We start from the raw sequence: 13,053 nt of genomic DNA, 5'->3' as shown, positions 1-13,053 counted from the left end.
TCCATACATCGTCCCCTTATCAAACGAGGTGTGTCAGGCAGAAATTTGGGTTGTTTTCATGGATTCCACATCAAAGTTGTTAACTTTGTCGCCACCCTGCTGTGTTATCCACAAAATATACTGGCAAACTTTTATCATTTACCGATATTATTTCAGCGCTTCTTGCGCATCTGTTTACATTCCCCTCACCCGCCATATCCCAAACTTATAAGAACGCTACTACACTTAACTTGGTGGAGGCTGGGACCGAGTCTGACCCTGGGGCTGGTCATATACTGCCACCCCTCCTCCTCCTCCGAATTACCATCCGTGGGCATGGCGCCATCAGTCGGTAGCTCTAGGCACAGCAGCAGTGCCGTCGCTAAGCGACAGCAGGCGGTGCTCAAACTGCTGAGCCTAGGCGATAAAAGGCACACCGCCCAAGAGCTATTACAGGGCATTCCACATCAAACTTGTTAACTTCGTCGCCACCCTGCTGTGTAATCCACAAAATATACTGGCAAACTTTTATCATTTACCAATATTATTTCAGCGCTTCTTGCGCATCTGTTTACATTCCCCTCACCCGCCATATCCTAAACTTATAAGAACTCTACTACACTTGATCTTATACAAAAGGTTCTTAGAAGTGCTGTTTGGGGAGTAGCCTAGAGACAGGGGCTTGGATTGGCGAAAGCTCGCCTGGCAGCGGAGCGCCAGCTCCATCTCAAGATCCAACTAACATAGTTTTAACTGCAGCACCTTTAATCTACTACTAGTTCACTGCCTCCATACATCGTCCCCTTATCAAACGAGCTGTGTCAGGCAGAATTTTCAGGTGTTTCACCAGATACATAGTGGAACGCGGCCCATCTGTCGCCGCCATGCTGGAGACCTGAAGTTGCAATCATAGCAGCGCAATATGGATGCCCCATACTGTCGCTCTTAATCATGGAACCATTTCCGTAAAAACAATTAAAAATAGAACCACTATGCTATTCCATTATTCCTAGGTGAAATATTCAAACGACCCGGCCTGCTTTGAAAATTATAATTTTTTCAAAGTAAACGCTTCTGGCCCCCAGGCCCATTTTGGGTGGGGAGGAGCCGAGAGACAGCGGCTTGGACAGGCGAAAGCTCGCCTGGCGGTGGACCGCCAGCTCCATCCCAAGATTAGGCAGCCTCAGAGGCATCCATGCATGCTGCCCCTGCTGTTTCCTGTCCATTTTGCCTCCACGATCCTCCACAGCGTCCACCAATGTCTCATTTCAACTCTCTATACCCCAGACGCTGGAGCACGAGAGCATATGCAGCACATCATCCCCTTATCAAACGAGCTGTGTCAGGCAGAATTTTCAGGTGTTTCACCAGATACATAGTGGAACTCGGCCCATCTGTCGCCGCCATGCTGGAGACCTGAAGTTGCAATCATAGCAGCGCAATATGAATGCCCCATACTGTCGCTCTTAATCATGGAAGTTGTCTCCATGGCTGCCTCCACATGTCGTCCCCTTATCAAAAGAGCTGTGTCAGGCTCATTTTTCGGGTGTTTCACCAGATAAGTTATGGAACTTGGTCACTATGTCGCCACCATGCTGTGTTATCTACTAAATATACCTTCAACCTTTTGTTCACATAGGAAATCATTTCACCTCCTTTGGTGAAACCTGAGTCCATTTAGGGTATGTCGCCATGAGACTCTCTAGCCTGCCACTGCTGCCGCTGCCTCTGCATGCCGTCCCCTATAGTGTCAGGGTCAATTATTGGATGTTTTAGATGCTATCTAGCCTCATTCGGTCACTCTGTCATGGCCATGCTGTTGCCCATAATTTTGGCATAATGGTGCGATTAAGCAGCCTCAGAGGCATCCATGCATGCTGCCCCTGCTGTTTCCTGTCCATTTCCGTGGTGTTTCCATCCTTTTCTGAGGTTCCCAGGTGCTTTGCCAAGCTTCCCTGTGCAGAGCCTTGGTCCCCTTGAAAAATGCTCGAGTCTCCCATTGACTTCAATGGGGCTCGTTATTCGAGACGAGCACTCGAGCATCGGGAAAAGTTCGTCTCGAATAACGAGTACCCGAGCATTTTAGTGCTCGCTCATCTCTAGTTGTAACCTAATGCTATGCAGTGGGAAGTGAGTATAAACAGGAAAATTCTCTTTCACACGAATGCCAAATAAAAATCTTCTTTATTGGTTCAAATCCATAATAATATACATTTATTATTATCTATTATTTAGCATCCTGTGTGCAGGAGAATTTTCCTGTTTTTCTATGGATGTCTGTGCGTCTGGATCCAATGTAAGTAATTGGTGAGCTGAGCATTGGACTAATTTATGCAGCATGAAAAATTTAACTAGTTTAGGTTTCTAATGTTAATTTTCAATATGCATCATAATATAGACTCATACATCTTTCTGATAAAGCAACAAGTTAACTTCAAACAGGATGGCCATCACCTGCAACAATGGAATGTGACACTAAAATATAATTATTCATTGTATTTTATACTTTTTAATAGAATTATTGATAGAATAGAGGGGGGGGGGTGCATTTGGGCCATAAGCACATGCTGCCATCTAGTGGTGCTTGACGACTTCTCCTCACAGAGAATGGATGGGTTTTTATTAAAAAAGTGTATAGTGTTTTTGTTTTTTGTAGAAGGCTTGACTTAGGACTTTAAAATAATTATTTTACAATTACCATCTACATAATAATGCTTTTTATTATAATTAATTTACATTAATATGCATAATTATTTAAAAGAACAATGTGAAATACATTGTTAATATATAATAATGGAACAAGTAAAAGAGAATAGATATTATTAAAAAATTATTATTATAGACATTTTTTAATAGACAATGTTTATTTTACATTTGGATTTGTGCTGTGGCGTTTTAGATTAGAAGATATCGGATCATTAAAGTTATATATACACCTTATATAAATATAGCAGGCTGAGATATGGATATTATATGTATATTATGTATGTATATGTATAATATTTTTAGGCTATAGTTGTAGCCCTCATGCACATTAACGTTTAATACTCAGGTAAGTACGCCATGGTTATTGCAGCTAGCTTACATCCTCATGTCTTTCTATGGGCTGAAGCAGCTACTGTTTTCCTCAGTATCCTGTCTGAATCTATTGACGAGAGGGAAAACTCATTGCAGGTCCTATTCTTGGCCATGTTTCAATCTCTGCCCTCCCATAAAAGTAAAAACACATGATTGGTTCTCAGTTTATGAAACAGGCAGCACAACAAAGTAGTCACGTCACCTGCTTCATTAGCTATGAATAGGGAGATGAAGCTGTAGGTGGCTTGGAGAGCAAAGTTAGAGGTAAGTGATTTTATAGTAAATTATGGACACAAAATAGTATTATTGTCAACCCAAATTAATTCTCAAACTAAATCAGCCATTAACAATTATCCTTCTTGTCTGTGTCTTCAAAACTGTGTCTTCACCAGGGTCAGATCTTCTCCATAGAGGCTGTGCCACAAATCCAGCCACATGTGGAATATGTTGTTTAATATGTGGCACGTCCTGGCTCAGACATGGTGTTGTGAGACACTGGGGCTTATTTACTAAGGGTCCCTCGGCCGCATTTTATTTTTGTTGGGTTTCCCGACTTTTTGGATCGCGCCGGGGATTGTGTCGCAATCGCGCCGGCTTACACACAACACAAATCAGGGGTGGGGCGTCGGACGAACCGACAGATTCGGACTAAGCGCGGGATTTAACATTCAAATTTGTGTCGCAAGCCATGCACTTACATGCACCAGGAAAAAGAAGGTGAACTCCGGGGACCTGAGCGTGAGGCGACACATGCAGGATATCGGGCGCAGAATCCGTGGATCACGGCAGATGTGCATTCCGGCGGACATAAATGTGCTCATCGCAGGGTGACTATTTGTCATAGACCTCTATTGTGGCTATGAAATGGCCTCAATTTCTGTGGTCAGAACATGGCCACAATTACAGTCATGGGCTAGGGGCCTCACTGTGTATAAACTCTACATATACAATGTAAAAATAACATATGTGAATGCCTAGACCTGCCTGGGACCCAGGTAAATCCATTGATGGGCTTTTGAAGTTGGGCTATAGATACTGCATGAGTGGCGGTATACACAGCATACTTACTAAATTTAATGTAATAGGGACAGAACCGTGTGTCGCTGCATGGCAATGTCTGTAAACCATGTCATGATGTATACATACTTTTCTTCAGTCATTGATAAATGTTATACGCCCATGAAACAGCTAAATCCTAAAGCAACAAATATTATTCGTTTAAAAAAAACTGCTTTTCTGTTAAATAATCAGGACACAGGACAGCTGCCTTATTCTCAATTTTTCATTATGTCAATAACAATTAGTTACAGCTGGGTCCATAAATATTTGCCCACTGATACAAATATTTTCATACATTTTTTTTTACCTAAAACATATTAAAGGAAACCTACCACTTGTAGTGGCAGGTTTCCGATGGAAATACCGGGCACCAGCTCAGGGTGAGCTGGTGCCGGAGCTTATTTTAGTTAGTGTTTTAAACCGCGGTACTGCGGTTTAAAACACTTTTTAAACGTTATAGCCGGCGCAGGCAGGTACGCGCTCGGCGCTTACCGTGCGCGCGGCTACATAGGAAGTGAATGAGAGCCTCGTGCACGGTAAGCGCCGAGCGCGTACCTGCCTGCGCCGGCTATAACGTTTAAAAAGTGTTTTAAACCGCGATACCGCGGTTTAAAACACTAACTAAAATAAGCTCCGGCACCAGCTCACCCTGAGCTGGTGCCCGGTATTTCCATCGGAAACCTGCCACTACAAGTGGTAGGTTTCCTTTAATGTTATAGTTATATAATGGACATGGACATAAAGCCCAGACTATAATGAAGACACTGGACCCAGGGACAAAAGACAAGACAGTGTATCCTAAAACTCTAGCCCGACCCCCCCCCCCCCCCCTGACAGCCCTGCCTGCTTGCCACAGCATCTCCTAGGGAATACAGGACAACCACAAAGACAGTCCTTCTTAGCAGTAATAAAAACTAACGCAAGGTCATTTAATTATCCTTTTATACATACTCCCAGAACACACAGGTTCTGGAATGTGCAGAAAGTGAATTAGAGTTGTCCACGCAACCTTTGGATATGCCACAACAATATATCACAACCCTGAATGGCTGAAAAGACTCCTTTCACTAGCCTCAGTGAAACAAAACCTTATCAACCCAAATAAGCCACCACCAGTTCTCCTTTAATATAAGCCCGGACTCGTGGATCGAGATAAAAGAGCAACAAAGGTTAAATATCATTTGATCTGGGTGGATCCCTGGATCTCATTGATACCAAACCTGACTCTTTTACTATGTTCCCATCCCGAGATATTTATATCTCTGTGTCCAAGGATGCTAGAACCTATTTAGTTATATCTACACAATCCCCTGGTTATACCAATTGCAAAAATGTATCTGGACAGAGATGGACCATAACTCCCTAACTGTCCATAACCAGCATATTGGACTGGGATTTTTATAACCCTTTGTCTGTTGTCAAACAAAATGGGAAGCTCCTGAAACACTTGGTGCCCTGGTGTCTGCAGAAACTCCTTTGAGGCTCTACCTTCTGGAGTGATAGACAACACTCTATCTAGCTCAATTAGACTAATCCGATGAGGCTGCAGGAAAGTAGGAATTTGTACCAACTCAAATTTGTAAACCAAGCACCCTGACATACTGTTGAGGGGCTCAATTAACACCTATTTCAATAATTTTGGAAGCCTTTTTTAAAAAAACAAAAAAACAAAACAGGGCTTAAGAAGCTAAAAGAAGAGCAGATCCTGCCAGAGGGGGCACACACCAGTATGTATGTGTGCTTAGTTTACAATCCTTCATCCTGGTTGTAGGTGTTCTTTAACAAGTAGTGGGATATTCTTGAATGGCCAAGTCAGTCACCTGATCTCAACTCAAGTGAGCTGCATTTCACTTGTTAAAAACTAAACTTTAGGAAGAAAGGCCTACAAACAACCAGCATCTGAAAACCACTTTAGAATAATTGGCATTGAAAGATTATTTTATTATAGATCAGTTATTTTATTACATTTATCTCATTGCCTTTGTTCTCTTTTAAGCAAAACTGTCACCATTTACCACCTTCTACTGAATTGTTTAAACAAGTATTCCCTATTGTTAGTGCTAGAGTTATTCCAGATGACAAGGGCACCTGAAATGACAGACGCAGGGAATTTTCACTTTAGGCTTACAAAAGTTCTATTGTTTGATTAGATCAATGACAGCTTTACTTATTAACACAAGTTAACTTTTCTGCACTGTGTCTCTGTTTCTATGCACACTTTGGCAACATATCAAGGTAAAATGAAATGATTTTGCGCATAGACAAGTCAGCATATATTGAGGCTTATAGTATGCAGCCACCTCTTCAACAATGCATGAAACGCATAATTGACCTGAATACTACGTATTTTGTTAATTATGTACAAAATGATTCTAAAACAGAAACAATGCAATGTTTCATACCAGGAATCAATGGCCAAATTATATACATGTGTATGAGCCAACAATCAGTTCTATAAAAATAAGCCAACTCTCTCCAGTGTAATATATAATATAATGTAGGGATGCATAAAGAAAAAAAAGGTAAAGCTTCACATAATACCTCCTTGTGGTGCTCGCAGAATTAGTAAGGTTGTAGGTCCTCTTGCCCAATATGTGTAGGGAGTTACAGCAAAATCAAATTCTGTGTATGGCTCCAGTCCTTTTACAATAAAGAACGATTCCATGTAGGTTTCAGCCGTAATACAGTTGTCATATTTTGTTCCAAGCTTAAAAGACATAAAGAAATTGATTTATGGATATATTATATACTAGCTGTAGCTCCCGGCATTGCCTGGGATTGCTCTTAGCTATAGCAAAATAGAATGGGTTAACAAAGAATATTTTATATGTATCTATAGACTGTCTGTCTCTGGCACTCTCATTCCAGTGACTCTCATTTCAGAGCTCAAGTTTAATTTTTGCACAGATGTTCATAAAATTACAGCTGATCTCTGATTGGTTTCCATGGTCAAGTGGAACAGTTTTTTTCTGATAAATCTCCCCCTATCTCTGTATCCCTATCCATCTTAACACATACATAAACATCTTCTAGTCATTGCCTATAGTAACCAAACACAGCTCAGAGCTCATATTAATGACCTGTGGCAGAAGAGCATCCAATCACAGATCAGCTTCCAGCTGCCACAGCAGCAGCAGCAGACAATGGCTCCAGTATATGGTGGTTAATAAGTAGATTTTGGAAAGAGTCTATGATGTCCCCTGAGTCACAGAGAGCGGCTTTGCAAAATTCGATGACTGTAAACGCGAAGGTATAGATTACTTTAGCGGACATATATACATACATATATACACACACATACACTCAGCTTTATATATTAGAAAATTAATTATTACCTGTGTCATAGGATATGACTGTGCTGTTTGCAAACAGCTGTCGGTTTCTACTTTGTATTAGATTAATGTGGTGCACAGATATAATAGATTTGCTGCATGGCAATACTATACAAACGCCAAAAAAAAATTAATTTTTGTGCAAAGCGATAATAAATGAGGGGGCAGTTGCAGATTGTCATGTACATCATCATTGAAAACCTTGTACATCTGTTCCTTCTCTCAATACACATGTACACATGAGCCATTTCAGGATTTTTGAAGGTTCTTCAAAGGTCCTAAAACCACAGACTGAAAGAAGGCAAAAAGGAGGCATCCTCCATTCCCCAATGGAATTTCACACAGTCTAGGGCCCATGGCAGTATTAATCTGCCCCTGTTTATAGCGTGAGCTTGAAGATCTACAATGTTCCCTGCTTGATCCCCTTCATAGTATCATAGTAAAACCACCAAGTCCAACTTATACATACTTATTGCGTTGATCCAGAAGAAGGCAAAAAACCTGCCAGGCTGATGACATTTGGCCCAAAACAGGGAAAAAATCCTTCCCGACCCTAATATGGCAGTCAGAATTGTAAGGATCAGTGTTAGTGGATCCTCTGTACCACCACGGACGATGACATAAGCCTGAGACTGAGTCTAAGTGGTACCCGCTTTTCACCAGAGCCCACCGCAAAGCAGGTCAGACTTGTTGCGGTATGTTACCACCACGTTGTCCACAGGTGCAACTTTGTCCACAGTGGCGGTCAAGGCGAAGTACAGAATCGTAGGGCAAACTTGTGGTCAGGGACAGGCAGGAAGTCAAAACAGGCAACACAGAATCAGAGTCAGGGACATAGCGGTAGGTCAGGACAGGCAGCACAGGATCGGAGACAATAAAGGAATTCTGAAACACATCAAAATGCATGGAACAGCTTTCTCAAAGGCACTTGGCACAAGGATACGGCAGGTAATGCTGGGAGATGCTGGCTTTTATCCATATGCAGGAAATGGCCAGCGCCAATCAGTGGTGCGCTGGCCCTTTAAATCTATGAGCGACACTGCATGCACCCTAGATGTGCGGCGGAAAGCCATGGATGGAGCAGGAACGTGAAGAGGTAAATGAACCCAGGGGGTGAGGGCAGCGCGGAGAGGGACACTGGTGTACCTGCAACCCAAGACATAGATCGCAGGAGCATCTGTGACAGTACCCCACCCCCTTTGGCCTCCCCCTCTTCTTGGCAGCAACGTGAAGAGGTAAGTGAACCCAGGGGGTGAGGGCAGCGCGGAGAGGGGCACTGGTGCACCTGAAACCCGAGACATACATTGCAGGAGCATCTGTGACAGTACCCCACCCCCCTTTGCCCTCGCCCTCTTCTTGGTCTGGAGGAACCTTTGCAGGAGACTACGGTCCAGAATGTTTTCCTCATGTGATCCCATGATCTCTCCTGAGGCCAAAACACCTTCCAGTCAACAAGGAAGAACCGCTTACCTCTCACTGTCTTCACGTCCAGAACCTCCTTTACCATGAAGACAGCAGTGGAGTCAGCATCAGGTGCAGGAGGAGGAAGTTGCTGAGAGAAGTGGTTCAAGATGACAGGTTTCAGGAGAGAGACAAGGAAGGAGTTCAGGATGTGCATAGTGGGAGGAAGGCTGTGTTTATACGACACAGGGTTTATGTGCTTCACTACCTTGAAAAGTCCCAGAAAACATGGTCCAAGCTTGTAGCTACGGATTTTCAGACGGACTTATCTGGATTATAGCCACACCTTGTCACCCGGAGAGAAAACTGGAGAAGACCTGTGTTTCTTCTCAGCCTGGGTCTTGGTGTGGGCAGACGCTCGAAGTAGAGACTGACGAGTCTGATCCCAGATTGATTTGAGGTCCTGCACTAACTCTTCTACCGCAGGAACATCTGAGGGAACGGACAGTGGAAGAGGTGGGTGTGGAATTCGTCCGTAGACAATAAAGAAAGGAGCTGCACCAGCAGACTAAGAGTCCAGGGAGTTATAGGAGAACTCTGCCCATGGCAACAGAGTGGACAGATCCGACAAATGTAACAGCCCAGAGTTTGGTAAATGCTCTCTACTGTTCATTGGACTGTGGATGGTACGCAGAAGTGAAGTCCAAATTCATTTGTAGTTGATAACAGAGAGATCGCCAGAAGCGGGAGACAAACTGAACCACTTGGTCCAAAACGATGCGCAGCAGAAGTCCATCTAGTCGAAAGATGAAGAACAGGCTGGTAAGGTGAGGAGCATGACAGACCTGGCAGCGGGACAAAATGGGACACCTTGGAGAATATCTCGGTTACCACCCAGAGGAAGATGGAAGATCAGTGATAAAGTCCATGGCCTTGCGAGTCCACAGGCAGCTAGGTATTGGCAACGGCATCAGGAGACTAGCAGATTTGAGGCGAGGTGGCTTATTACAAGCACAGGAGGTGCAGGAACCCACAAAATCCTGTATGTCTTGGACTAGATCTGGCCACCAATAGAAACGGGAAATAAGGGCTACAGAGTGCTGCACCCCAGGATGCTCAGCCACATGAGAGCAATGTCCCCAAGTCAAAATCATCTTCCAAAGGGCATGTCGGACATAAAAGTCTTGCCAGGAGGAAGCTGCTGGAGGTCTACTGGAGCTGCCACAACTAGCCGTTCAGGAGGGATGATATTCCGAGGAGCTGGTTCTTCCCCAATAACAGCCGAGGCATGAGAGATAGCATCTGCCTTGGCGTTCTTTTAAGCAGGACAAAAATGGATCAGAAAGTTGAAATGTGAAAAGAAAAGGGACTATCAGGCTTGTTGTGGATTGAGACGCTGAGCAGTCTGGAGGTACAGGGGATTCTTGTGGTCAGAGTATTTGCTGACTGGATGATAAGCTCCTAGTAGAAGATAGTGCCACTCTTCCAGGGATAGTTTAATGGCCAGGAGTTTACTGGACTGGCACAGTAGAGGCAGAGATTCTCCAGACGTCATCTTGTCTGCTCTTGGGGAGTCAGCCATGCTCTATCTACCTGCACGAGTTCCTCTGAAGCAGACACAGAGGTTGCTCCTCGAGGTACACAGAGAACCGGATGTCTATCTGAGTAGCCAAGGAGATAAGCTCACTCAGGGAAGACGGCAGGTCTCGTGCCTTTTTTATAGGTAGAAAGTAAGGCTGCTCTGTTTCAGTCCAGCTTGGAGGCTAAGGTATGGAATTGAACTTGCGTAGTCACCAACAGAAGAGTACATTTGCCATAAATTCAGCAGGGCAGTCTCAGCAGATGACACCCGGGCTGGTTCCTTGAAGATGGATCATGAAAGTGTTGTTGTCAGTGAATAGCATCTAGTAATACCTTGATAAAATGTCTTGTACCTTGTAAATATGCTGTCACAGTATAGTTTGATATAGCAGGTCCTTTAAAAATGAGGAAACAAGTAATTAAGGGACCATGACAAGTTCCTCTCGTACAAGTGAGCACCAGGCTGTGCAGCATGTACTAGTAGGACCCAAAAGGCCACATGAAGTTGAGGCATTGGTCAATTATATGGCAAACAGTGCATCAACTTCTATGGGATTTTCTTCACAATGCTCATCAATTCAGAGCCTTCCACCTCATCCCCCTTCAAAGCAGCAAAGCCGTTTCAGTCATGCTGTATGATGCCTCTCGAAGCTGGGATTCCGTGGCCTACTCACCTGCCTCTGCCACAGTAGCAGAAGAAGTTCCAAAATTCCCAAGAACTTTTATTGTAGAATGAGGGTGTGGTAGGTGGACCATCAGAAGAGACCTATGATGACGATGAATCCCTACTGCCAAACAGCTGTGGCTTTTCGTGATGAGCAGTCAGAGAAAAAGGCTAATGGTGAAGGCTTTGTGGTAGAAGAAGCAAAGAGCGGTGATGAGGTCCAAGATTCAACATGGGTGGAAGGCGGTGATATGAATGAGGAGGTGGTGGCCAGGAAGGCACTGGCAGACGTAAAACAAGCGAAAGGGGGCCAAGGTGCTTTGGTCATCTCGTAACCACGTTGTTGACTGCAACTATATTTTAATTATATTTTTTTATCAAATAAAGTTTTTATTGAAAACCAGACAATAGTTTTCATTTTTTACATTTAGACAGTATAAACAGTAAACAAAAACCAGAACCCTTCAACCCACCCCCCTCCCTGCCCCTGCTTGGTGGGTAAAAAGTCCTATAGCTCATGTTCTTCTGTTTGGGTATATAAGTTCCGAGAGAGAGTCCATCCAGGATATCCTTAATCCTTGTAGGCTACATATATTACACCATATATGTTAGGTCAAACAATAATATATACAGCTATAGAGCAAACACTAGTGCTATCGCATCAATTGCTAACTGTCTGAGAGTCGTAGACCCTTGCATATATTATCTGCCATGTTATTTTTTCCAATAGAGAGGTGATGACCATCATCTTACATTTCCTTTGTTTATATTTTTTAATGTTATATGTTTATAACAGGGTAATTGTCCTGTTATTCCCACCATTTGTCAGCCCTCTAGCCTTTACTAGCCCCATTTCACATTTATTTTGGCTATAAAAAATTGGGTCCCAATTGATTTCAGTAGGGGTCAAAGTTCAGACTGAAGACTTCAAACTGAATTTTGATGCGAAATTTGAACGAACCAATCAAACCTGAATTTTGACCAACTCACTCATCTATACTCCTGACATCTTGGACTCCATAGTAGTAACTATGATTTCACGAAACTGATAGTCTGGTAGTCATGCCCATTTTCACAAATCTAAACTGAGAAATATTAAAAATAAAAGCCAAAAAAACAAATATATTTTTATCCTCTAAACAGTAGCTTTGTCACATTGGGGGTCATTTACTATGGGCCCGATTCGCGTTTTCCCGACGTGTTACCCGAATATTTCCGATTTGCGCCGATTGTACCTGAATTGCCCCGGGATTTTGGCGCACGCGATCGGATTGTGGCGCATCGGCGCCGGCATGCGCGCGACGGAAATCGGGGGGCGTGGCCGAACGAAAACCCGACGAATTCGGAAAAACCGCCGCATTTAAGAACCGAAAATGTGTCGCTCGGGACCCGCTTACCTTCACTCAGACGGCCTCGGTGAATTCCGGCGCGTTAAAATGCTTTTCAGCGCAGCAGCGCCACCTGGTGGACGGCGGAGGAACTACCTTATTAAATCCCGGCCGGACCCGAATCCAGTGCAGAGAACGCGCCGCTGGATCGCGAATGGACCGGGTAAGTAAATCTGCCCCATTGTCTTTTCTACAGTCCTGTGGCTCAATGCTTTATCTTTTTTGTTGCCAGGGAACGGTACGGTGGGCACTGGTTGTGCTCACCGTACCAAGCCCAGATGCCATAGACACCTATAGGGGATGTATATCTGGCTCTAATCCTGAATACACTCTAATCCTGTAATATTAATCAATTGTTCAAATTCATGCTGCCACTAGCAATGTTCATAAAACATCATTTTAAACAGCTCTCCTGGCCTGTTAAAGCAGAGTTCCCATTCCAGAACTGGGTTTTGAAGGCGTCGGCAGTACGGTTGGTTAAAGGTTTTAAATTTGAAACATCATCAGACATTATCAAATATTTTTGGTTATCCTGTAAATACATGATATACCTGTAAGATGAGAAAAAAAA

At 43.6% G+C, this 13,053-nt stretch overlaps 1 protein-coding gene across 2 annotated transcripts in view; it reads right to left on the bottom strand.

The window, feature by feature from the left end:
• The window catches only part of ROS1 (ROS proto-oncogene 1, receptor tyrosine kinase), a 123,646-nt gene that overhangs the window by 59,314 nt on the left and 51,279 nt on the right, over nucleotides 1–13,053 (bottom strand). For both annotated transcript variants that reach the window (XM_072141714.1, XM_072141715.1), the window contains one exon: nucleotides 6,658–6,823. In XM_072141714.1, the coding sequence (XP_071997815.1) occupies nucleotides 6,658–6,823 (166 nt within the window). The remainder of the gene's footprint in view (nucleotides 1–6,657; nucleotides 6,824–13,053) is intronic.

The sequence above is a fragment of the Engystomops pustulosus genome, chromosome 3 (genome assembly GCF_040894005.1).
Source record: "Engystomops pustulosus chromosome 3, aEngPut4.maternal, whole genome shotgun sequence".
Classification (NCBI taxonomy): domain Eukaryota; kingdom Metazoa; phylum Chordata; class Amphibia; order Anura; family Leptodactylidae; genus Engystomops; species Engystomops pustulosus.
The sequence above is the reverse complement of the archived record's forward strand: the minus strand, read 5'-3'. Positions and strand labels throughout refer to the sequence as shown.